The sequence below is a fragment of the Polypterus senegalus genome, chromosome 1 (genome assembly GCF_016835505.1).
Source record: "Polypterus senegalus isolate Bchr_013 chromosome 1, ASM1683550v1, whole genome shotgun sequence".
NCBI lineage: Eukaryota > Metazoa > Chordata > Cladistia > Polypteriformes > Polypteridae > Polypterus > Polypterus senegalus.
In genome coordinates, this window is record NC_053154.1 from 296,900,462 (window position 1) to 296,927,996 (window position 27,535).

Genomic DNA, 27,535 nt, shown 5'->3' on the forward strand with positions numbered 1-27,535 from the left:
GTTACCCTGGACTAACCGAGGGCACTAAGCAATAAAGGTATCTTTTCTTCTTTCCCCTTTGTAAAAAAGAAGATCGATGTGCCACCACCTCTGACGTCACTTCTGGAGTCAGCCCATCTGTGTACGCCTCTTCCTCCCAGAAACCACCATAGACGAAATCACCTCCATCTTAGGGCTGACTTGACCAACACAACAGGACTAGTTTCGACTTTTTTGTTAACACACGTTTTCTTTAGTACCTTTTGCGCTCTTTATAATATACAGGGTTTGCCATTAGGTGCCACAGACACTTTATGAGTTTCTTTGCGTTTTATTACATTTATTTATTCTCATATAATTATACAAATACTGTTCATGATGATCTTAGTAAAAATCAGCAAATTTAAAAAACAACTTAGGAAACATAATAAAATATCTTTAGACTTTACAAATTCTTAATTCCAAGAAAAAATAGCAGTTCTTGATTGCCTTGGGATGTGATTATAATGTTACTGCTTATAAGTCCAGAATCTAGAAAAGTTTTTTCTTTATCCCAACCTTGTGAAGGTATAATGGAAAAAATAAAATACATAGTTCCTGGAGTTTTAATTTTAAAACTCTACAAAAAAGTTGGTCTTTCATTATTTTAGCCACTGTAATTGTTACCATGATGTCAAAATAATAAAAAAGTGCAAAAAACACCGTGCTTCGAACTGTGAGTACCACCCTCTATCAGAAGGTCTCAGAAGCTTGCATAGTGGTTGTCCATTGTTCTGATCACCTCACTTTCACATTCCAGAATACTAAGGACATGTTGCATGGCTGCTTCACTAATATTGGAATTGTAGCTTTGTCTCACACATGAGAAAATATGATTGAAATGGCAGCCTTTCTCAGCATCTGTAAATAAGAGCAGAGTTTAATTGTTTAGATAGCAGGAGTGCAACCTCACATTTACGTTTTATTAAAAGTAAAGAATTTATTTTAGAATGACTCAAACTAAAACAGCAATAATTTTGTTTTACTTAACTGATATATATATATAAAAAGGTGGATTCAGAAAGTATTTGGACCTACTCACTCTCTGCACACTTTGTGTCATAGATTTAATTTTAAATGGCTGAATTTGTCATTTTTGCCTACCAATACTCAGTAGCCCATAATGAAAAAGTGAAGACTTATTTTTAGAAAGGTTTGCAAATGTATCAAAAACTGAAATCTCTCATTTATACAATGTGAGGGATTGCCGGCTGTGTATCCTGGCCAACACCCCCAAACTGCCAGATGGAGTCCTCCTTGCTGCATGGAGATGCCCCGAATGCCAGCAGGGAATTATGGACAGTGGACTTTTATTGCACAGCCCTGCTGGATGCCATGGGGGCCGCCAGGAGTCGCTGCAGGGAGGCCCAGGGAATATTTTCCCTACACCCCGGAGGTGCGTCCCAGTCACATGGACAGAGGAAATGACGTGCTTTCGGGATGAAGAAAAGGTGTTTTTACTTGACCCAGAAGTAAAAGAAAGTCACATGGACTGAGGGACAAACACTTCCGGGTCATTGACTATAAAGGACTCTGGGAAATCCTAGACGGACAAGCTGAGTTGGGAGGCAGGGTGGCTAAGCGTCTGGGAGATTGGAGGATTATTTATTGGATTATTGGTTTGTTATATGAGAATTGTGGAGAGGAGCGTGCTTTGTGCACTTATTTATAATAATAAATACTAGCCAACCCGCGGCATATCATACGCCGCATAATCAGGCCGTTTTTTTAATGATTTTTAAGCACAGGGAGAAAATTAACATTTGAAAAATCAGTAATGTAATAAATCAGCAAGAAAAGCAACATTGCAACAATGCACGGAACAAACCAACACACAATCGTCCGTGACTGAAAATTGGTGGACCGCCATCGCTCATGTGTCCACCTCCAACTCGTCACTTGAGTTGTTGTCGTCTTTGCAAAGTCCAGATGCACCTGTGACTCACGTAGACTTTCCGTATTCCTGCAGGAGCATCTAAGAAGACACACGTTTGTCGCGGATGTGAATTGCTGTATGTAGCGTGTAAAACAGTTTGCTATGGTGCACGTAGTCGTGCGTCGTAATTGAAAACTCGGTTTTTAAAGACTGCTTACTTCATTGTGTTTTAACCTCAGTTGTAAAGGATTGTTTTAAGGATCCCATGAGATACCCCTCGCAAAACCGTTTTACACGCTGCATATGGTGATTCACCTCCACGAGAAACATGCCTCTATGAACAGTCAACGTGGCTCGGAGGTGCCAGGAGTTGGTGGGCGTGCACCTGTGGCAAACTGAATTGATTGGACTTCATTTAGAAAGGCACATAAAGTACTTGTGTTTATAAGGACCCACAAATCACATTGTATGACTGGACAACAGCATAGCCATTACATCCAATGAACTCTGTGAAATCTTTGATAAAACCGTGGTGAAGCATAGATTAGGGATAGGGTACAAGAGCACCTGTGGCCTCAATAATTGTGAAATGAAAGATGTTCTTCCTAAAGTTGTCCGTCTGGTAAAACTTAGAGTAACCAGCCAAGAACAGCCTTGTTCAGGGAGATAAACCTTATGTTCACTCTAACAGATCTTCTGAAGTCCTCTGCTGAAATGGAATAACCTATCAGAATGTGACCATCTCAGCAAAACTCTATCAATAAGGTATTTATGATAAGAGTGGACAGATTGAAGACACTCTAAATTATGGGCCTACGACAGCTTGGAATTTGCCAAATGGCATTTAAAGGACTCTGAAGGAATGAAAAAAAAAAAGAATCTCAGGTGTAATGAGACAAAAACTGAACTTTTTGGGCAGAACTCCAAGCACTATCTTTGGTGAAGACCAGGCACTGCTCATCACCTGCCTAATACCATACCTACAGTGAAGCACCAAGGTGGCAGCATCATGCTGTGGGGTGCTTATCAGTGGCAGAGACAAGGAGGCTGTTCACAACTGAGGGAAGAATGAATGAAGCCAAATAAAGAGAGGTCCTTGAAGAAAACCTGTTACAGTTACACTAGGACAACAGTTCACCTTCTGGCATGACAAAGAACTGAAGCATGGATTCATGACAATGGTGGAGTGGCTTCAGGACAAGTCTGTGACTGTCCTTCAGTGGCCCAGCCGAAGCCCATACTTAAACCCCATAGAACATCTGTGGAGAGAACTTAAGATGGCATTTATGGACACTTAGCACATATTCTAACAGAGCCTGAGAGGATGTACCAGGAAGAATGGGATAAACTGCCAAAATCTAGATGTACAAAGCTTGTGGAGACTTACCCAAGATGACTCCAAGTGAAAATTGCTGGCAAAGGGGCTTCTCCAAAATGCTAAATTAAACATCTAAATATTTCTATGAATGAGAGATTTCAGTCTTTCTTCATTTATAAATTTGCAAACCTTTCTATGAACATTTTTAGACTTTTTCATTTTGGGTGAATACATGAAAATTGATTGGAAATAACTGCAAATTTATCAATTTAGAATTAAATTTCCAATACAGTAATGCCACTTGAAAGTGAAGGGGTCTGAATACTTCCTGAATCTACTGTATATATGATAAAAATTTACATTTAGGACTGTGGACTCTTAAGGGGCATTTATGAGCTCTCTCCCTAAACCAAACAAGGACTAGGGAGTTCAAAGTAGTTTAAAAAAACAATAAAAGCATTTTATTAATAAGGGAAAGAAATTTACAGAGGAAGTAAAATTAAACAACAATGAGAAAGTAAAGAATAAACTTAAACTTCACATCTTGTGTATTGCTAAATGTATTGGCTTTTTTTTATTATAATCTACAAACCTAAACAATATACCTACAGTAGGTCTGTAAAGGATTGACCATGGGGATTCTGGTCGCATGCGTAACACTTCTTTTCTATTCACACACTTCCCCGGTACACCCTTGCCTCTTTTCCTCCCAATAGAAAAGCTCCTGCCTCTGACAGTACTTCAGACTCCAAACTTTTGGAATTATGGGAATGTGGCTGATTTACACAGCAAGCACAGCCTACTTTTAGGGTATCCTCAAAAGCTACTGTGTTGACACACTGGCCTGAAGAGTTCTTCTTGGTATGCTCCAGTGTTTCTGCACTTCTAAGCCCCACTCACCATTTAAAGGGACAGGCATAACCTGACCTGCCCCATATCAAGGAGCGGCCCTTCAAGAATGGTAGTAATAAGGGACTCCCCCTTTCCCATGCTACACTTTAGCATATTTGGGGCCTTCATTCCATCTGATTGTCAGTGTTCCATTCGGCAAAGCCTGTTACCCTGAAGGCCCTGTCACAGTACGTGACTGTTTCAATTATAAGTCACAGACTGTACATAACTGAAGTGAGTATGAGGCAGTTGTGCCATGCTGCTGTTCGTGTAGTTTGACATACCCAGTGACTTAATCCAGCCCATCTGCAACTTTCCCTGATTTTGTCTTAAGCCTTAGTGGTAGGCTCTGTGTGGATGAAAGCTGGCAACCAATGAGTGCTAACCCGGACGTACAGTGCATATAATGCAGTGCGGCAAGAGATAAGGAACTTGGGGAGCGGCAATGGATAAGGAACTTGGGGCGCGGTAAGAGATAAGGAACTTGGGGCGCGGTAAGAGATAAGGAACTTGGGTGTTTTAGACCTGAAAGACTGAGGAGAGACTCGTCTGTCTGATGTTGCCTGTTTTATGTAAGGTAACAGAATGGGAAAATAAGGGCAGAGGCTGAACTCACTGTACCTGTAAAACCTTTATATAGTCACCAGCTGAAAAAGGAGTGAGCATGTGATACTTTGGAAATGTGAAATATTTAATTTGACAATTCCTGTGGTTTCTATTCATGAAATATGACATGCTCAGGTGATGAGATCAGCAGCCGAAGAAATTGCATCATGTGACATCAGCTTTAAATCCTGGGGCTCTTAACACTTTTAAAAAGATCTCTTCCTAGCTCTTTTGTGATGGTTAATCATTCCATTGCCAAGGACTGTTGTTCTTCTTCTATTATTAGAACTTTGTATGGTCTCATACGTGTCTGATAGTGTACTCCAGTTACTACCGGCCTTGCAGCTACAGGGATTAATTAGTGACAAACCATTAGGTCCTAATCACCAGTGTTATTTACAATAAAAAGTACAATCTTCTTAACCATCACAGATTGTTACAAAAACTGCTTCCTGTACGTCAAATGACAAAATAATTGCAGCTGCCACCCCCAAATGACTCAATGCACAAAGCAAACTAAAGCATCTACAAATAAAGCCTGCAAGCTGACTAATAAAAAGGCATAGTCATTGTTAGTTTTAAGAATAGCTCAAAAAGGGAACACCACTTACATTTCTCCTTTTTAGAGTCCTCCTTAATTATTTCCTTTGTTAGCTTACATAGCTCCTTATCCTGTTCGGTTACCTTTAGTAAAAAAAAATAAAAAAGACAGAATCAAAGAAAACATCAACCTACTTTGGACTTATTGTACACACAACAAGAACATGGTTTGCTCCTTTCACTGTGGCATAAATACTTGCTTTGTAAGGCAAATGCTTTGGTTTGAAAGGCACTGAATAAGTTACTGATTAATCATCAGTCACACTACAAAGAACTCAACCAAAAACATCAGTGCACAGCAGCACCTACACCCAGTATAGCTGATCTCACACTGGGAATTTTGTAGTGTTGGAATATTCATAAAATAGCAGCAGCACATATCTGTCATGAACGTTCACCATGTGTTGAACTTTTCTTTACTGTTAATGAAAAAATTTGAATCCTGCTTCATTAATCACTGACTCATGTTCAGAGTCACTGTCAGTTAGTCATGTACTGTACAAAGTCATTAATATGAGCTGAAGCAAGTAACATCTAACTGACAAAATAAGAACAGGCCGTTAACAATAACTAAGAATAAAAAGATATCATTAAGAATGTTTTTCTCCAGTCCACTTGATAACATATTAACCTTTGTGAAGAATTATTTCGTAGAAAAAAGAATGACTCATGTAAGTGTTGCCTTCACATGCAGCTGTGGTTTAATGAGCCCAGCGAACCTTTCTATTCATTTATGTAATGCAAACCTTGTATCACATTTATTTTTTACCTGAAAAATCTCTTCTGGAAAACAGCATTTCTGGAAGACCAGACCCAACTCCTGCAACATCTGAACAGCTTGCCTAAACAGACTGTGCACCTGTTTAGAGACTAAGCCCCCGGCTGCAGTGTTCTAAAAATATAAATATTTAATTAGAAACACAGTACATAGGATGGATGACTTTGATTTTATAAAAAGCAAAAAAAAAAAAGTATGCATTTCAAAGATTTTTTTTTTTGTTTCACTTTTTTGAAATATTGTAGTTTTTTCTGGAGTTGCACATCAGTAAAAGAAATGCCGGCAGAGGAAATCTACAAGACCGGTTATTCCAGGTTGCAGTGGCAGCAGACTAAGCAGGTCAGTCCATGACCTCCATGTCCCCAGCTACAGATTCCACCTCTTCTTGGGCAATTCCCAAGCCAGCTCATATAATCCCTCCAGATTGTTCTGAGTCTGACGCAGGGTCTCCACCTAGTAATATGTGCCCAGAACATCTTTATAACAACAACAACATTTATTTATATAGCACATTTTCATGCAAAAAGTAGCTCAAAGTGCTTTACATAATGAAGAATAGAAAAATAAAAAACACAGTAAGAAAATAAAATAAGTCAACATTAATTAACATAGAATAAGAGTAAGGTCCGAGGGCCAGGGTGAACAGAAAAAACAAAAAAAAAACTCCACACGGCTGGAGAAAAAAATTAAATCTGTAGGGATTCCAGACCATTAGACTGCCTAGTCTCCTCTGTTATAACATACTCTATCCACCTCAAGTTGTGGATTTGGAAATTTCATATTTCTGTGTCCCACAGTATGTGTTGTAGGAGGTGCTGTGTAAAGATGGGGCAGCGGGCTGCTTTTGTGTGTTATTCATTTCCTATACAAATGCAGGGAGAGTTGTCTATGAATAATAGGCGTTAAGTCAAATTCGTTCACTGTGGGTGTCAGAATCCATCAAGACTGTATCTTGTCACTACTTTTGTTTGTGGTTTCATGGACAGGATATTAGGGCACAGTGAAGGATGTGAGGTTGCCCAGTTGGGGAGGCTAGGGGTAGCATCGCTGGTTTATGCATATGATGCTGTCATCATTGTCTCACCTGACTGTGACCTTCGGCACACACTTGAGTAATTTGCTGTTGAGTGTGAAGTGGAAGGGATGAGGATCAGCACCTCCAAGTATCAGGTTATAAGACTGAATTGCTCACTGTAGGTAATAATAATAATATAAAATGTATTTATATAGTGTCTTTCACATGCTCAAAGAGCTTAGGGGGTGAGGGGGACTGCCCTTAGCAGAGGAGTTTAGGTATCTCGGGATTTTGTTAATGAGTGATGGAAAATGAGAATTTTTAAAAACTGTCTATATCTACTGAAGTATGTGATATGGTTTGAATATTATAAAAAGACACTACATAAAGCAGATATAGGCTGAAATCTGTGCATTAATGGGCCCATTTTCACACTTCATAGGAATTTCTAATTTATGGAAATACAAACTCAAAACAAACTGAAGTCAGCCTTATTTTGTAAGGCCCACCTCCCTAAGCACGGGATCACACTCAATGCATGAGAGTGAGGCCTATATAGTTTTAACATTATGTATCGCCATTGTAAAGGCACCTACCAGCCTGCTTGGTTGGGGTTACAACTAACATATATAATATAGTTGTAAATGGTATAGGTGGTGTATGGTTCAATTTCTTTTTTTTTGCTGAAGGTTGGATCAAACAGGGTGGCATGAACCAATCTATTCTGGCAATATTAAGTGGAAGACTGGAACCTCGCCTAAAGAGGACACTAGCCTACCACAGTGTACACTAATTTACACATTTTTTTTCCAAATGTTTCAAATGAACTATAAAAGGCAGAACTAAAGCTTGCCTGTTTTTAGAACATTAGAACGCTCTAGACGAGAACAGGCCATTCAGCCCAACAAAGCTCACCAGTGCTATCCACTTATTTCTTCCAAGAAAACATCAAGTCAAGTTTTAAAAGTCCCTAACGTCTTACTGTCTACCACACTACTTGGCAGCTTATTCCAAGTGTCTATCGTTCTTTGTGTAAAGAAAAACTTCCTAATGTTTGTGCGAGTTTTCCCCTAACAAGTTTACAACTGTGTCCCCGTGTTCTTGATGAACTCATTTTAAAATAACTGTCTCGATCCACTGTACTAATTCCCTTCATAATTTTAAACACTTCAATCATATCACCTCTTAATCTTCTTTTGCTTAAACTGTAAAGGCTCAGCTCTTTTAATCTTTCCTCATAATTCAACCCCTGAAGCCCTGGAATCAGCCTAGTCGCTCTTCTCTGGATTTGTAGCCTGGAGAGCAAAACTGCACACAGTACTCAAGATGAGGCCTCACCAGTGCATTATAAAGGTTGAGCAGAAACTCCTTGGACTTGTACTCCACACATCGTGCTATATAACCTAACATTCTGTTAGTCTTCTTAATGGCTTCTCAACACTGTCGGGAAGTCGATAACTTAAGAGTCCACTACGACTCCTAAATCCTTCTCAGAAGGTGTACTCTCGATTTTCCGACCGTCCATTGTGTATTCAAACCTAACATTTTTACTTCTTATGTGTAATACTTTACATTTACTGACATTAAATTTCATTTGCCACAAATCTGCCCAAGACTGTATGCTATCCAAGTCCTTCTGTAATGATATAACGGATTCAAAAATATCTGCTAGTCCACCTATCTTGGTATCATCTGCAAACTTAACCAGCTTGTTACTTATATTCCTACTTAAATCATTTATATATATTAAAAATAGCAGCGACCATAGCACTGACCCCTGTGGAACACCACTCTTAACATCGGACAGTTCTGATGAGGTTCCTCGCACCATCACCCTCTGCTTCCCGTGTGTGAGCCAATTCTGTACCCATCTAAAAACATCACCCTGAACTCCCACGAATGCATCTGTATGTCGGCATTTTGCTTCACCACATCGAAGCATTTATCCTGTAGGATCTGCATAGAGGCTTTCTGTCACATGTAGATAGTAAACAGAGACACTGACGTCAGGTTCCGACTTTTAGCACACTGCGCCCCCCGACTTTTTGCTGGTACTGCAACTCGCGCACGCGTCACGTTAACTTCTGAGGACCTGCTCAGAGAACGTGTGAAATGAACGCTGGGAACGCGTGGCAGCCATGATGCAGGCATGTACGCGTTCTGAGCGTGAAGTATAAACCGGCCCTAAGAAAAGCCTCAATTGTATATAAGAATGGACTCAGCAATGTGTGAAAAGTGTGCCAGAGCAACACTGGCCTATGTCAGCTTTAATCTTGTAGTTATTGGAAATTAGCTACTGGTTAAGTGATCACTTCAAAATCTTGATTCCTTAAATCCCAATAATGCTCAACACTATACAAATAACATCCATCACTGCATTAACTTTTAATATGTAAGAATTAACATGACCTCTGCCTTCTTTACTTTTCCTACTTTCTGTTACTTTTCTAAACATTCTTCATTTTTCTAAACCAGCAAACAGTTAATAACATGATACAAATAACACGTGCTGACTTTGTACCATAAATTACTTCATACTAGAACCCAAAAAAATAAAATACCTTTTTGAACAGGAAGCATGTGTTTCTAATTACTCTGCCACTCAGAGGGAACAATGCCAAGGAGACCAGAACATGCAGATTCAAAATATTAGCCGACTATAACTAAACTCAAGTGAGTGCTAAACACAAGTAAACATACAAGGTACCAAAAAAGAGGATATGACAACAAACCTCTTGTCCATGTAGGCCTAATTATTCAGTTGTCAATGCTTGTCTACTAGGTGAAACGGCTCATCCACTCAGAACCACTCAAAAACGTACTCTGCTTCTTGGCTTTGACTCCCTGTCTCTCTCCTTCTGCAGGCACTGGCCTTCATTCCTATTGCCACAAGTCCCCTTAAAGCCCAAAGCTCACTAAACTCCAAGCACTCAAATCAATTGAAAACCTCATCCAAGGGTCAACTATGGTGAAATTCCAAAAGAACTTCCAGGATCAGGAGCAGTCCTACTTTTACAACAAAGACATCAGGCTAGAACTCACTCAGGAAGATCCAGGCGCCCCTAAATTCCTGAGTCTTTAATTACCCATATCTGCAGTAAAGTGTTGCCCCTGACTGTCTATCCTTTTAAATAGGCAATGTAGTCCCTGCTGTTACTGCTTGGGACCAAGTGCTGATGTTTTCTAGTCAGATGTAATGTTTCTTTTTTTGGTGAGTCACATTTCTTAAATGTTTGTTATGTGCCTTTTAGCATTCTAAAGGAATATAATATTCTGTCCTGGGCTACATCTTCTATTTCTCCTTACTATCCCTGCTCATATCCCTTCCAGAATATCTTGCTAGAGTTACAGTGCTGACTGTCCCCTAGATGAGCCCTCCTTCCCATAGTGGCATAATGGTTTGTGTAATTGTTGCCACTTTATCTGTCTATCTATTTAGTCATCCTTTCCTTCCGTCACTCCCTCCCTCACTCCCTTCTTTGGACCTGATCCTGTCCAGTTGTCACCTTTTTCTGATTATAATCCTCAAGTCTGCCTGTTAACCCACAACACCAAAGAAATAAAAATGCTACATTTAAGCAGCAATGCTAAATAGAAAGGATAGCTGTTAATGCAATTGTATATTTGCTTTAGACAAGGCATACCATACCATTTTCTATGCCCACTTAATCCTGAGTAGGGTCACAGAGGGCTGGAGCAAGTCTACCTGCAGGGTGTGCACACTCTCACACATGCACACACAATATGGCCAATTTAGGGTCTCCAATCCACCTATCCTGCATGTCTTTGGACTGTGGGAGGAAACCATAGCACCTGAAGGAAACCCACACAGACACGGGGAGACACATGCCCACTCCGCGCAGTGATAACCTGGGAGGCAAATCCTTACTGCGAGGCAGCAGTGCTACCACTGTGCAACCTGACAATTTAAATACTGTACTAATAATAATTTAAAGACTGTTCAAAATGGGTAATAATTGTGCCTTACTGAATATTTGACTTAGAAATCTGCAAGTTATCAAATATAAATATTATTGGCTCTCATTTACATAAGTATAGAGTAAATAACTGTATGCATACCTGAGGGTTAACAGGAAGGCTAGCCAGTTTTACCAAAGATTCAACAGTTTCTAGGTCTTTGAGAGAGAAAGTCTGCACTTTTGTCTCCTGCAAAAATTCTTTCAGCTTCTCTGTTAGCTGTCCCACCAGGCCAGTCAATGGAAGATATTCTTTCCTGCTGAAGAGATTAATTGTGAAATTGGGAACATCTCATCACTGTACACATGAATACAGTATTAGAATGTTTTCTGCACTTACTTGTCTGAAGTGATAAAAGCATTTTGGAAGGGTTTGTCATAAAAATGTCGATAGAGCTGCGGGACTTCTAACATCCAAGAAATTTGGTGAGCAAATGTTGGGTCTTCCACTTTATCTATGCGTCATCAAAAAAGAAAACATGACTTTTGGAAAATCCTTATCCTTTTCATTCTTCTAAGGAAAATGTACTGTAGACAGTACTTAAATGTATAAAAGTTTTACTCCATCTAAAAACAAAACTAGTATAGTACCAATTATTGGAAAGAGATTTCAAATACCGTCTTATCATACGTAGTACACATCAACACACAGAGAAGTGATGCTTGCCTGTAAATCTGAACTAGAGGACAGGTGACCCAGCAGTGCCTTTCCTTAAAGCTAGACAGGGCTGACAGATGGTCAGAACACCTCTGGTCTAGTAAAGAGAGGCACAGGGTCTTCAGTCAGAAGTAGGGCCATATATCCCTTTAAAACTTTGAGCTTCGGATGAGTAACAGACGTTTGCTCATTACTCTCCAACTACTAAGATGTCACTGCCCCAAAGAGAAACAAATGGGGCCATTTTGCCCTTTAAAACCATGCAAGCAGGAAGATATCTAAACAACCTGGAAATTTAAGGTAATAGAAAGCTCAGATAAGCTGCAGCAATCTTTATGACCACCAAACTGAACTGTAATTCCCCCTGAAGTGTTTAAGTAGCTGATTCTGAAAACATATTCTCGGTTTAACCAGAAGAGAGCCCAGTTTGAGGTTAAAATCTGCCTACAGCAAAAAGAACCTTTGAGTCTAGATTCATGTAGAGAACTATAGCAATTTCTTACTGGCCAGAAAATGACAAGAGGTAAAGAAGAGACTACTTTGGATGCAAGCTGAGAGAAACAAGCAAGACAGTCCTTTGAGTGGTATTCTCCTATTGTGCAACACTCCCTTCTGATTGGATTGAGAAAGTGGCCAAAACCACCATGCAGCTCTCCGTTTACCAGCCAATCTACATTTCTAATGTCCAACCATGAGTTGTGCCCAAAAGAATAAGACTTGGAGTAAGAGCAGAGGAAAACAGCTTCTCGGCTGTAAAAGGGTAAATAGTTGAAGCAACATGGAAGACAAACATTGCAAGAAATGCTTTGGGCATCTAGTCAGGAAGCTCATGTACCCCTTGCAATGGAGGAGTCTTAGGTATGACCCAGTAGGATGAGACCCAATTCCAGATACAGGGCACTTCTTTTATCTGCCTTCTGAGACAAAACCAAGGAAGAAATGCTGAATAATGTTAGGGATAATGGTTTTGTCTGCACTGCTCTGATTTTTACTACTTTAATCAACTTCTAACAGTGGATGGAAAATGATTGGGACAAATATCACCATCGTGAAATGGAGCATCATGCTTGCATCATGAATAGTTAATATTTTCCACAAGGTAATCTTACTTGATTATACTTCAAAGCACACCAAAATTAATTTTATGTAGTGATATTTCTGTGCATATTCAATAAATATACACAGAAATACTTTGATCAAACAAATAAAAACACAAGACTGTATAATATATAATGACTGCATCATAATAATGGAATGGATGTGTACAGTATCATAAAAGAGTTGTATATGTCATTTTCCTTACAATAAGTGCAGGCGATAATTTCTCGTTGCTGTCTTGAACTCTTTATGTGACCTCTGACTCTGATCACATCACCAATTTCAAGGCAGGACTGCCGTTGTACCACCTGCTGCAATTTCCTCATCTGATCGGCCACATTAAATACCGCTGTTGTGGGATATGAAATATTTGCTATGAGAGATAAATAAAAAGCATATTATAATGTGTTTTTTCATCTGTCCATTTGTTTTTCCAAACAGCATTAAGAATCCAAATCATGTAGCTATTTAATTCTGGTTTGTATATCTACAGTGACCTTTTCTTTACTATGTGTCTTTTAAGAATAAAACATACTGTACTCAATAAAAATGTCATGTTTCTGATGATCATTTCACTGATAAAAGAGGTCCAACCAAATAGCAAAAGTTGCCTAACATTCTGCATTGTATAATTGTGGATAAACGGACAACCTCTTCAGAAAGTTGTTCGAAGCAATTTGCTTGGTCTTGGTTTCCTTCTAGATTGTTGTAATATCTTAAAACTTACTACATATATAATCAAGTAGGATTTCATTTCTTAAGGATTATCTTAATTGAATACATATTTTTAATAAAAATAAAATTTAGGATAAATTACTAATTTGAATGGTTAATCACAAAAATAACTGTTTGGATGGAGAATGTTTTCATGCTCAACTAAACTGGGTCAAATAAAGTTTCTCCTTTTTGTTCTTTCTACTTTGTTATTTTAAATTAGGACAGTCATACATCACTTTTTTCTTTATTTCATCAATAGTATAATGGCTCAGCAAGTAATTTGGTTCCTTTGCAGATACAGACCCTAATTCAATTACTCCACAGATTGTTGCATGGCTCTTCCATTTGGGGCTCTGCAATCTGTTATGTTACATCCAGGATGTATTATCTGGCTTATGCCTATATTTCCTTTTTATTGTAAGTATTTATGTATTATGTACTTAAGTGTGTATATTATCCTAATGTGTTGTGGGTGAAACCCCATGAGGCAGGGATAGTCTAATGTTACTGCCATTTATATTTGGGGCTGGGAAGTTGGTTCTTCAGTGATTCAATTAAAGATGAAGAGTGCATTCATTGTGGGTATTGATTCTCTGGTTTCTAGATTTATTTTTTTCTGTCTTTCGTTTTTGGCTCTTAGATTTCATACTGGAACTAATTTGCCCTGGGTTGCAATTTTAGGCAAAGCATTTTCTGCCCTTTTTGTTTATTTCAAATAAATGTATTTATTTATAATGATTTTTGAACTGGACTTGTCTCTCAAGCCAGAGGTTTGACTGTTCCTCTCCCTTGTGGGAGATATTTGGTGTTATTTGGAACATTTAAAATTATACTTTGAACTTTAAATGTAAAGGCCCCATTTTAGGCCTGTGTAGACCAAAGTGTGCTTGTTGAGTTTTAGGGTCAGGCTACCTGAGGTAGGGAATCTCTAGACACTCCTGTGAAGGTCCTGGCATGTTTGTGGGTATTTCTGGAAGCCTAACACTCTTTTTGCTAATTTGTGTGCACTGTTCATAATACTACCACTTGCCATTGGTTAACAGACCCACTACGGTTAAGACTAGATGTGTATCAGCTGTTGCTGGGACAAGTTCTGACTACCCATGACATTGTACTGCATAACTGTGAACAGCACTTGCAGTAATATTTCTTTCATCGTTTAATAATTCCTCCTGTAGGATGGACTTTCATATTAGCTAGTTTTCTTGACTACAAAATGGAAAATTAATTTTCCGTCAAACTTGTTTACTCTGTTACAGGGTGGTACAGACCATGACTGATACTGACAGGATCAAGATGAAGGTAGGAAGAAACACTGAATGGGATACCAGCCCATCGCAGAATGCACTCATTCACATACCTAAACCAAATATTGGGTCAATTTAGAGGCACAAATAAATTAGCCTAAAAAGCTTATTTTTATGACATGGGAAGAAACTCGAATATTCATAGATAGAGAGAGAGAACATGCTACCTTTACACAGGCAGTGGCAGCACCTGAAATAAAACTCTAAGGCTATTATCTTTAAATATCTGTCATTGTGTAAAGTTAATGAGTAAATATGTGACATATCTATTTGTCCTTGGGATTGAATTATGGTGTTCTCAGAGGAAGGAATGATAAAAAATTTAAATTTCTTTGTGCCAAAAAGGTGAAAAAAAGAACCAATTGGAAAAAAGTAATCACAGAATAAAATTTCACAATAGTGGCTATGATATGTGATACTGTTGAAGAAAACTGAATGGTCTATGTAGAACAGGGGTGTCGAACTCCAGGCCTGGAGGGCCGCAGTGTCTGCAGGTTTTCATTCTAACCCTTTTACTAATCATTGACCAGGATTCACTGCTAATTAACTTCCTTTCCCCATCACTTTAATAGCCTTGTTAGAAGAGTCCAGCCCTCTGAATTGATTTGTTTCTTTATTAAATGATAGCCAAACAGAAATGAGATGTGAAACAAGCCAAAAGATTATGAGCTAAACTGAAACGTCACACTCCAACCAATTTCACTCCAACCAGTTTCTTAATAAGAAACTACAATTCTTGCTGTTCATTAAACACGTTATTTAATTCCACAGCTTGTTGCTGCTCTCATTCTAGCACAGCAGACATTTCCAAAACTGTTGATTTTCTGGTTTTTCTAAGAACACCGTTAAAATGTTTGGGTGACCTCGGAGATCAATCTTACTGAGACCTCCACCTTTCTTTATTTTCACATATTGTGTGATGGACACAGGTGAGCTGGTCATGTGGAGGCTTGTTTCGTGTCTTATTATTGTTTGGCTACTAATTAAGGAAAAACAGACAACTAAGGGGCCTGAGTGAAGTGAATTAAAACTAAAGAAAAAGAAGTTAATTAGCAACCAAAAATGGTCACTAATGAAGAACATGGTCAGAAAGAAAACCTGCAACCACTGCGGCCCTCCAGGACTGGAGTTTGACACCCATGATGTAGAAAGAAAGAGTGACCCAGATAGTAATAAACAATCAATAATAATCACCATCTTTTTCAGATATGCATTTAATTACTCACTTTCTACAATTTTTCTGGTAAAGAATATTTTTTGCACAAATAATATATTTTATTATAACATTTCACTGGGTAATTATCAAATATACAAAAGTTTTTAAGTAATCAACAGAAGTTGGGACACCTGTGCAAATTGTTTGCTTTAAGTTGCATGGCTTAATTTACTACTGTAAAACATCTGGAGGTTGTAACCTATTAGCTGTTCCCTGAAGAAGACCCATTTGTAATATTCAAAAATTTCCTTTTTTTCAGTTTTTGCTAACCTAACCTCTTGACCATTAGTGTACATCCTGATTTTGTAAACTGAAGTTGGTACAGGTGTCTACAAAATAATAATAATAATATCATAAAAGTGTTGGAGTCAGAAACATCATTTTAAAAGACTAAGGGACCTGCACATTTCATCTCAGTATTACAGTATTATGCAAAAACTAGGCAATTAGACATTGACAGGCTATGCTGGACTGAATGGCCTGTTCTTACCTAAACTACGTAAAGTACTTAACATTTTAGAAAGAAAATGCTAATTTAAACTCGCTCTAAACATAATATTTTGTCAAGAGAATACTAATTTAAAATGAAACTGTTTTTGATCTAAAATATGCTGTCTTAGCTTTCTTCAGAAAACAGGGTCAGTAATTTTGTCCTTATTCTCTGAGCAAGTTTTTCCTGCATCTGTATACAGTATATGTGTAGTATGTTTGGGGTTAAAAATAAGCATTTCCATCCACAAGGATGCCTGCTTTTCCTTAATATTCCAATATTATAGTTTACAAATGTTGCCTACAAGATTTTATGACTTATGTTTGTCATTCATTACCTTCCAACGTTTTAAGCTTGCCTTTGATTAATATGAATACATTTTTTAATAAAATGCGCAATCTTAAAAGGAATGATTATTAATTTGTAACAAAATTAAATAAAAGCAATAACTAACTCACATGTACTTGGTTTTGTGTATTCTTTCCATAATGTGTTCTTCCAGCAGACACAATTGATAACTCCAGTGCTGTCATCCACTGCAGGTATTACAATAAAAAAAAAAAAAACAAAACTATCAAATGTCATTGCAGAATGAAGTTTAACAAAGAGTAAAGTGCTATGAGTGTTCAGCAAATGTATGTATAATGGCTATAGAAATATTTAACCCCTTCGACAGTTCACTTTTTGTGTCATAGTGTAAAATATCAATTAATCTATTTAATTAAAGTTGTTGCCATCAATTACCATAAAAATCTGTAGGACACATTGTAAACAGAATCCTATAGATCTTTGAAAAGGGAAAGCTTAGAAAAAGTCTAATTTCAAAAGTACTTGTTCCCATTACAATGAAATACCTAAATAAGTCACATTATTAGCTCAAAAGAATCTTCTTGTGAGCAATGAAGGTATTTTCCACCCAATTAGATTTAACAGACCTCACTCTAAGAAGTCCAATTCTTTGTTAGTACAGCTACAAATAAAATAATTTAAAAAGTCAATTGCACATTAAAGCAAATCTGGGATTAATAGTATAAAAAAGTAATAATCGAGAAAACAAATAAAGACTCGGAAAAAGAAAAATGGTACAAGTGCAAATGTGCATAGTATAAGAAATTCCCCAACATTTTGTATCTAGGTAAGTGGGAAGTAAATCTGGGAGGCCACCAAGATGAAGTTTAGGAACTCTAAAGGTTCAACAGAAGGGAGAATTTGTATATGTCAATAGTTACTTGGTTGCTTATTAAAAATATTTTTTTTTGTAAAGGTTTTTAAGTATAGAGACAACCAAGCTCTAGTATTGACTACCTGCTAATATTAAAATGTCCATCAATCAAAACATTTTAGTCAGGTCAGAGGACCCACCTAACCTTCTCTTACTAGATATGTTGCTCAGGCTGTCCATATTGCTTTTTAGTAACTGACAATTGTTTAATTAGCTGTGATTCAGTCTTTTAAATTCTCCTCCTCTTCAGGGGTCTAGTGATGTCATTTGATGCCACTTACAGTATATCTTGATAAGGCTACATTGGCTGGCATGCAGGGCATGTGTCCTGATAACCCTTGCTTCCACCATAGTGTACTGCTGAAATACCTATTGGGAACTGGGTGGCCTTTTACTTGAAGGCAGAAGCAGCAGCATAGACTGGAACAGAGTTTACCTCATCTTTACCATCTAGCTGTAGCTTAATATACCCATGCATCTATATTGCCTTCCTAATACTGTATAAGTGTACAAAAGCTTAACTTGCTTTTAAAAAGTATTTGAATTTGACTAGTAGTAAGTTGCTGATCACGGTGCTAAAGAATTGTGACATGCAGAAAGTGTACTGTACAGTACTGTAAATGTGACAATAAGCTTGCCCTTGAACTTGAATAATTTCCATATATATATTTCAATGTACATATTTCATTAAGTTTTTCTCTTTTTATTAAAGTATAATGCATTTGTCTGGACTTGCAAAAAGATGTGAGAAAGCTGAGAATCATTTGGGGGTAACTGCTTTTTTATGGTCACTATAACATTTCATACTTAAACAAATCAAACAATTTTACCCCCATAAGAAAAGAAGTCTTCTCGTTCTCTCTTGTGGACAACTGTTCCGAAAATGTCTACTTTAGTTACTGGATGAGTTTTATAAAAGAAAATGCCTGAAAAGATAAAGTATTCTTTTAAACACTGCAAATTACATTACATTACTTTGTGAAAACAAATACACACAGCCCACGACTGTCTGAAATCTCCATTCATCATTTATAAAGAAAGATTCTAACAAAACAAGCACAGGGTACACAATTGTGATATCATTGCTGACAGCAAGCTGACGTTTCTTGAAAAATATCCACATGGACATGGGAAGCATGTGATCCTCTTTCACTGTGACCTCAGTATATTATGTTCATCTAAGGATCCATCTGTTGAATAAAGTCTTGTCTCATCCTCAGCCTTACTTTACATTTAGAAATAATAATGACATTATGCATTCTGTAAAGTATTACGGAACTATTTATATTAAATTATAGCTTGTTCTCATCTTTAATTATCTTAAAGGTTAAACTGAAACATCAACTCTATACAGTATATCACCTATTATATTTACAGTATAATAGAGCACAATTGGCCTCTATCTAGTCTTTGACCTTATGTTAACCTTCATAAGCTCTGGCTATCTTCACTAGACACTAGAATAGGCATAAAAGATGAGGCACCATGAATTTTTAATGAAATGGTAATAAATGCTAGTGCATTTTTATTCAACATTATAATCAGCAGTCTTATGGAAGAAATCTCCTACAGTGAAGAAAATTATTATTACATTTATCAAGATGGGGGTGGATAAATGAGGTGGGGCTCGAATGGTGTCGTCATGAAGTCTTTTCTTTGGTTCAAGTCCAAATGTCTGTTAAAGGCGTTTTCACTTGAGAGCTATGACTCAGCCAGCTCTCTTGCACTTTTGGTATTAGCCCTGAATTTTACACACACATTTGTTCTCATTATGTTTACATAGCCTGGCAGAATTTGTAAGATGTGTACCATACTTTAAAGACAAAGATGTCTGATCAGGTAAAAGACATTTCTTTTACTTTTAATGGAATCCAAGTTAAACTATAATGCATCACATTATAACATGACCATTAAAGAAAACATAGCAATAAGGACAATAATGAGGTGATCCCTGTTTGCATACCCTTAGTTGTTACTACTGTTTATTGCCCCCTAGAGTATCAATGAAGACATGTAGTCTTTTGTGATAAGTTGTAAATAAAACCCTTGATTTTCTCAGGTGGTACAGCTTCCCATTCTTCTTGGCAAAAAAACTTCCTGGTCCTGTACATTCTTGGGTTGTCTTGCATAAACTGCATGTTTTAGATCTCCCCAAAGCGGCTCAATGAAACTGAAGTCAGGAGACAGTGATGGCCACTCCAGCACCTTCACTTTTTTCTGCTATAGCCACTGAAGGGTCAAATTGGACTTGTGTTTTGGATCATAGTCATGTTGGAAGATCCAAGTGTGTCCCATGCACAGCTTCAAGTCTAACGAATGGAAGTTTACATCCACTACTTTCTGGTAACATGCTGCATTTATCTTGTCATCAATTTTCACTCAATGTGCCACTGTAGCTCACACAACCTCAGAACATCAGATATCCACCTACATGCTTCATAGTAGTTATGGTGTACTTTTCGTCATGGACCTTATTCTGTCCTATTCAAACTTAGCGTTTCTGGTTGTGACCATAAAGTTCAATTTTGGTCTCATCACTCCAAAGGACTTTGTTCAAGTAGTTCTGAGGCTTGTCTAGATGTTGTTTAGCAGATGGTAAGTGGGCTGTTTTGTACTGTTAGCACAGTAAAGGCTTTATTCCTTGAAACTCAAACGATGCATCCATCAACGCCCCCCTGTACCTTCCCCCCCGTACCTTTATATTGTCAATCTTGAAAAATGAACATCACTTGTTTGCAGAGAAACCTTATCTCAGTGGCTCGAAGTGGCTTGAAGTGGCTTGTGGGTTTTTCTTGGCAGCTCGAGAAATGATCCTGGAAGTTGTGGCTAAAATCTTGGTTGGCCTACATGACCATGGCCTGGTAACAATAGAACCCCAAACTTTCCACTTTTCTTTTCAGAGTCTGAACACTACTGACAGACATTTTCAGATCTCTGGATATCTTTTTATATCCTTTTACTGATTTTTATAAAACAACAACCTTTTCTCACCGGTTCCTTTGACAGATCTTTTGCTTCTCCCATGGTTTGGTACTCAGCAAAGTCAGTGCAGCTGTGTATGAAATTATATTGATAATTTATACACAGACACTGATTACAAGCCAAGAGGTTACAAGAGTGGACATTCACCCTTAATTACTCTTGATTTGACCCTGTGTGTGCCAACTTGTGTGTATATTAACGGCCCAAACATTCAAGGGTATGTAAACTTTTGATCAGGCTCATCTGGGTGATTTCAGTTATGATTATGATTTATAAAGGGCACACGCAGTTATGTGGTAATAAATCACCTCGCCTGAGCACACTCCCTAATTAAAAGAAAAGCTTTCTGCATGATTACATACATTTTACAAACAATGGCCAATACTTCACAAATTCTCCCATGGTATGTAAACTTATAAGCACTACCATATATATATATATATATATGTCTGTGTTGCCAGCCTGGTGGTCCACAATACATACACACACATATATATACTCTCTCTCTATATGTATATATATATATACACCCACAGTATATATAACCATATGCAGATGCTGAGCAAAATATTTTTAAAACTACAGATATGAATATAGGCAAAGACGCTAATAATCTATATCAAATAGGCATTCTGTTCTTTTTATAAGTCTCATCACTGAATTTTACATTATGTAAATTTAATTAGCTTTTATGTCTGAAGTGATAATGGTGCTCATAATTAAAAACTTTTTATATTAATAAGATTGACTAAATAATGGAATTTGTAATTTAAATTGAACTCAATCAAATCCTTATTTATGTCTTCAGCTAGTTAATTAATGAAGACAGATAACAATTATTTAAATTGTGTACCCTTTATCCAAATGAGGGAATGCAAAGTATTTTAGCATAAATCATAATACCAGGCACTCTGTACGATTCTTGAAGTTCCAGTATATCCTTGATGTAGAGCTTTGCAAATGCACTGAAAATGGGATCCAGTCCCCAAAGAATAGGCAAGGGTTCTTCCTCTGTATTTTCTGGCTCAGAATGCATTTGACTGGATTTTAAATGACAGGAGCAGCACTATGAAATACCAGTGCTCCCTCATTCTTTAGGAAACCTGCACAGAGAAAAACAAACAGAAGAATTTCAATATGACGACGACCTTGTCAGAAAGCAGAATGAAAGTGTGACAAGTGGTTTTGTTTCTGCTTTTGCTTAAGGGAGCACAGCAGAAGAGCAAGTTTTATTTGTTTGAAAAGAATAGGTGATTTTTGAACCACAATTCTAAAAATCAAAGCCATCTGTGCCCCTTTAAAATGACTCCTGTTTAATGACTAACAAATAAAAGTGTGATCACCTTATCATCACGAAATTGGAACAGAACCCAATGCCACTACTGCACCAAAATCATCAGTATTGTTTACCAGCTTAGTGAAAACTCAGAGAGAGCATGGGTATCTTCTTTTCCAAATGCAGAATGAATTCACATTTTTTTTCTGTACTCCTTACCTACCTATATTCATGCTTTTAAACTTTTTAAAGAAAATTTTAAAATATGTATTGTGAGGGGGGCGCCTGGTTTGCGAGAGGTTGTCTAGGACCGGAGATCCACACCACTGTTACACTGCAGAAGGAGGTGCCACAGAACACCATGAAAACAGAAAGATTGAGACACACTGTATCTGCAAAACAGGCTCTATTGTCCTCAGTATGGAAGTACAGGGACAACTACAGGGCAGCATTCCCTGTGTGTGTGTTAGGTGACCCAGAAGGATAAGAGTCAGGAGTACCGGTAGGAAGATGAGTGCTGCAGCCTAATCACAAGCAGGATTATCCAGATGATTGAAAGGATATCTGACCATGTTCTAATAGACACCAGAGGATGTACCCACCTTGTACCTTTGTGAAGGCACAGAGCTTATAAAGTCAGTTAAGGCAGAGGTGTACCCACTTACCAGTAAATGGAAAGCATGCAGCCTCTGAAGGTAACAAATGGGAGAGTGCTATCCTTCTAACAGAGCAGGTATCTGGGGAGCTGCACTAGTGACCTTTCTTTTTAAGGAACACTAAAGGCCTACGAGTTCAGGGACACCAGGAAATTGTGTTTCTGGGCCTTTATTAGAAGTGCGCCCAATTTTGGGCTTTACAGGCATCTGCTGTCCAGAAGGTTTTTAAATTAGTGGTTAAGAGGACAGCTAGTGTCAAAGCAAAGTAGAAATTAAACCAGCATGGAGATTTAGACAGAAAGAGAAACTAAAAGAAAGAAAAAGAAAGATGGGTAGTGAAAAATTGTTTGTGGGAGTAGGGGTTTATGAGCTACCTGCCCTGATAGATGATAGACAAAGCACAAATGCCATTTAGGCAGGCTCAGTCTGTGCTACGGCTGCGTTGCTGTTTATTTAATAATAGTAATAATGATAATAACACATTTTATTTATACAGTACCTTTCCCATTTGCACTTTGAGGTCCTCTTTCCCTGTAGTTTGGTTTTTATATATTTCATAATTCAGGCAATGTTTTCTGATTTTTCCTTTAAAAACTGCACTTGGAAATGCTAGTAAATGATATAAAAGTATAATAAACTAGACTGACTAAAATTTGGCAGTCAACAATTTAAAATGAATTTCCCAAAAACACACACCTCATCTTTAACAATTAAACCAAAACCTTGAAAGATAAAACAGTGGAACTGAAAATAAAACTTACTGAAGACATATCAAATAGAATTCATTTGAATGCCACACATGGAAGGCTACTGATAACACTCTAAAAGTTTTTTGTTGCTAAAACTAAATTAGCACGCCTTTTCGATAAGAGTTTGCCAACACAGTACACTCATTTTGGGCACATATATTTCTCAGGGTCCAGAAAACTGCCCTTTTGTCTTGTAATCCAGCAAAGATGTTAAAAGAGTTCTCCAAATACAAAACTTTGTGTGTGCTGACAATGCCGTCCTCCCATCAGCCCCAGTGCACTCCTGTTGCCTGATGAAAGTCGTAGTCCCCACATTGGCACTGGTTTTTGTTGCCTCCCACTATTTTAATTCCTCTCTCTGATAAGCTATATAGCCTATGTTTTAAAACACACTTGAAAATTCTGTGAAAATTCGTTTTTACATAATTGATGACAAAACAAACAAAACAGACACAAACAACTTTATGATTTTCTTACATACATTTGAATAATATTTGAATAGTATTGTCTGTTCTGACAGCCCTATATCATTTTGAAGCACATCTTCTAACGTCAAAAGTTTAAGGTATGTACAACTCTGTTTGATCAGAGGCAATCGCTAAATGCCAAGTTTTCCTTGGGAGGGCCAGAAAAATCTCTGACATCTCAACCCCTGAGCTTAGTTTTCTTAAATATGCTAATAAAAATTAAGTCCTTCATGTTTCTGCTAAAGATTTTTTATTATCAGCTCTGCATGTTCCAAAACAATCATAAAGCCAGGTTTTATCCACCTGCACACACTCACTCTAGTTTTTGTGTGTTCCTGTTTCACCAGTCTGAAAGCTGCTCCAGATGGCATATCAGATCACCAATGCAACCTATTCAAACAAAGGCAGACTGTCGCGCGTGAACCACTGAAATACTAACTTACTTCTCCTGCTTCTTGAAATCTGATCTTTGTAGCTGTGAAATTAAAAAATGCCAGCACTAACAACAAAAAAGTTACTTATCTAGAATTGAAATAGGGAGGGCAGCCTGGCTCTCTGAGTCATTGTTCATACTTAACACAGTGCTTAAAGACAAACCAGGTATTTCCATAATAATATTAAAACAACCTGCGGCTGTAATATTTGCAGATTGTGGTGACCGCATCATATAATAACACTGTAATTTACATAGTAGGTGGAGCACAGTAGTAGATGAAAGAATCTCATTGTTAAAAAATCACATGGCAATAAATTTGAATTTGTACTTGCTGCTAAGAAGAAATATTGTAAATAGTTATAAAATGTTTAATTAACTCTCTTTGATAGCAATAATGGTGATAAAGCATTTATGAACAGCTCATTTACTAGTACGAAATTTTATTTCTTCATTGTCTGTACTTTGCTTTTTAATTATTCTGTGAGTTCCTAGTTTTAAAAGAATAAGTCCACGCAAGATTAATTATAAAAAGACCAGTAACGGCGCACTGCACGATAACATGTAGAGAATACACCTGACTTATAGTTTTCATACTCCTTCTCTGTACGTTTAGCATTCGTTTGCTCAGAGGTTGACGCGCTTGCTGCTTCTTGAGCAGCTCTTGTTTTCTCCACCCTAGCGTCCCGCTTCTTCTCTTATTTCGTCAGCATCTTTTCGCGTTAAAACTGATTAAGTCAGTGTTTGTGTTGCAGTTACTTAGTACGTTTTCTTTAATTTTTCACTTAAGCTGGCACTTAGTGGTAGGGGAAGTGACGGCAAAGATGGTAGGGATGAGAACAGTGCCCATACACATGGGCCGCACGGCCGCCCTGTTGGCCACTGCCGAGAGTTGATTATACAGTAAAATAAAATAAAAATATGAATAACCTTGGAGGTCAACCATCACCCCGAAAGCGGATAGTAGAGGTCATGTAGTATATGTGTACCACATTTAAGATCAATAGCTCAAACGGTTTACAAGCTACACGTGATTTAAAATCCTGGACAGATAAACGGACAGCCACGGTAGAGTATTATATAAGACCAGTAACGGCACGAATACACTTGACTTATGCATTGCTACTTTACATCTTCTATCTATCTATCTTTCTCTGTACGTTTAGCATTCATTTACTTAAGATGTTGATGCACTTGCTGCTTCCTGGGTGGCCCGCTTCTTCTCTTCTTTTGTCGGCATCTTTTCACGTTAATTAAAACTGAATAAGCCAGTGTTTGTGCTGCAATTACTTAGTACGTATTTTGTCAAATACTTAATAAGTCACAGTTTTACAGTAAAGGATGTCAGTCATTGACACAGTATATTGGTACTGTTTATAGCACACAGCATCATTACCTGTTAAGATATTTGCTAAACCAGCGTAGTGTCACTCTGTATAATATGTCAGCTGAGGGGTGATTCATTATAGAGCATGATGTTGAAGTACAGGCGGTTCAATTTGAATTATTTAACAAAGTCCTTTTTTCCTGTCCTGCATTTATTCTCCTGCCCACTGCTGATACACCCAACTATGCATGTCTCATTGAAAATTTTCTGCAGATGACATAATTCAGTATTGCATGTAAAGTCTGAGGTGTACAGGAAAAAGTCCAGTGCAGTTCCTTATGGAACTCCTGGGCTACTCATGACCATGTCTGATACAACGTTAAGGCAAAAACGTAACATGAGACATCAACAGATAAAATAAACGAATCAAGAAGGTTGGCTCTGTTCCCGGGACTTGTCTGGAATCTCGATAGGCAGTGGCCCAAAGGAGGATGTTGTCTAAGCTGCTGATTATCATAAATAATCAGTCACACCCTCCGCATGACACCCTGGTCAACCTGCACAGCGCCTTCAGCACAAGGGTGTGTTATTAAAGAGCTTTTTTAACAGCTGCCATCAAAAAGTTACAACATATCAACTGGCTTGACAATGCTTTTTCTGTACTTTTTTTTTTAATAAATACCAATTTAAACAAAGTATAGAAATGTTTTATTTTTTACTGTGTTCATAAGAATTCACTTATCAACATAATGACTTGCTGGTTAGAGAACCTCAACGTGTACGGCATTCAGTTCAACTACCATTTGTCTATTTTTGTAAGAAGTCAAGCATTTTGGGGTTCCACCCTATTTTTGACCCTCTAGATCTGAAAAGCTCTCACTGTTTGGCCAGTTTTCAATATGTTTTGTGCAGGAAATTACACTCTTATGAGAGTAAGACTAAACAAAACGGTGTCCTCAGCAAAAAGGATCAGAAGGACATGAAATTGTGAATGCCACATCAACCAACCCCAAGGGTTCACCCCCAATGGGATAGGAGGGGTCAAAGTTACTCCTTTTCATTAAGCTTCAAAAAAAAATGGGGCAATATATGCACGTGAAATTTTTATTTTGATGCTTAAATATATTTGTTATATTTGATTCTCAAATGGTGGTCATAGTCTTCTGACAGCCACTCCCAGAGGGTTAAAAGTGACACATTTCAAAGTGTTTGGGGTACTGTTGCAGACTTTATTTTTAAGGTCAGTGATTACGAATATATTTTTATCCTTTAATAGGGATCTAGGCCTCTATTAGAGGGATAAAAATGACAGATTTCCATCAAAATCGACAACATGTAGACTTCGGACATTTAAATCGAATCACCTATTTTAATAGTTCAAATATATGACGCAACCATTATTGTGTATTATGTACTAGTACGTCATGAAGTAAATCATTGGTTTCTTATAAACTCCCCGAATTAGGGAGGCTTACCCTAATATATACATTTTATTTTTTGTTCAAATATTAGCATATTCTATGTAATTCTGTCGACTGTCATTATGTGTACGCTGCTGTAATATTGAAATTGTCGCTTGGGATTAACTGCCTACCTATCAGTTTATCTAAAGATTTCCTCCCTCGGCCACTCCGAAACGAGAGCCTGAGATATTACCATACAAGCAAAAGAAAGAAGATATAGCTAAACGGACATAAGTTCCTTGCTTTCATCTATAGAATCGCATGGCGAACCCCACCCGAGTACTTACATAAAATTACATTTCTTTATCTGGAGGGATTTTCAAAAGCTGACACTATACATGCGTATATTCCCACAACTCTTTCTAGTGGGTGGGAAAGGATCGTGATTTGTCTCG

The 27,535-nt window shown here is 37.6% G+C and overlaps 1 protein-coding gene across 2 annotated transcripts; it reads right to left on the bottom strand.

Moving 5' to 3' along the window:
- Positions 1 to 286: 286 nt before the first annotated feature.
- Positions 287 to 27,526, bottom strand: stn1 (STN1 subunit of CST complex). 2 transcript variants are annotated; one of them, XM_039734455.1, is made up of 10 exons: positions 27,428 to 27,526; positions 21,673 to 21,872; positions 18,618 to 18,713; positions 17,024 to 17,101; positions 13,041 to 13,208; positions 11,420 to 11,534; positions 11,183 to 11,336; positions 6,079 to 6,201; positions 5,321 to 5,393; positions 287 to 879 (listed from the first exon to the last, which is right to left on the bottom strand). In XM_039734455.1, exons 2-10 carry the CDS (start codon positions 21,803 to 21,805, stop codon positions 722 to 724), a joined length of 1,098 nt encoding a protein of 365 aa, XP_039590389.1. In that variant the 5' UTR covers positions 21,806 to 21,872; positions 27,428 to 27,526; the 3' UTR covers positions 287 to 721. The 2 variants fall into 2 exon arrangements, with proteins under 2 accessions (XP_039590389.1, XP_039590380.1); XM_039734446.1 differs by having other exon boundaries at positions 288 to 879; positions 11,183 to 11,339.
- Positions 27,527 to 27,535: the final 9 nt, after the last annotated feature.

Bases quoted from the DNA above. Each gene is read 5' to 3' on its own strand.
- stn1 (XM_039734446.1), bottom strand. From the start codon at position 21,805: ATGCATTCTGAGCCAGAAAATACAGAGGAAGAACCCTTGCCTATTCTT. The intron at 17,102-18,617 runs GTAAAATTGTTT...TAATACCTGCAG, and splicing joins AGACTTCTTTTCTTATGGGG to TGGATGACAGCACTGGAGTT. The intron at 11,535-13,040 runs GTAAGGAAAATG...GATGACGCATAG, and splicing joins AATTATCGCCTGCACTTATT to ATAAAGTGGAAGACCCAACA.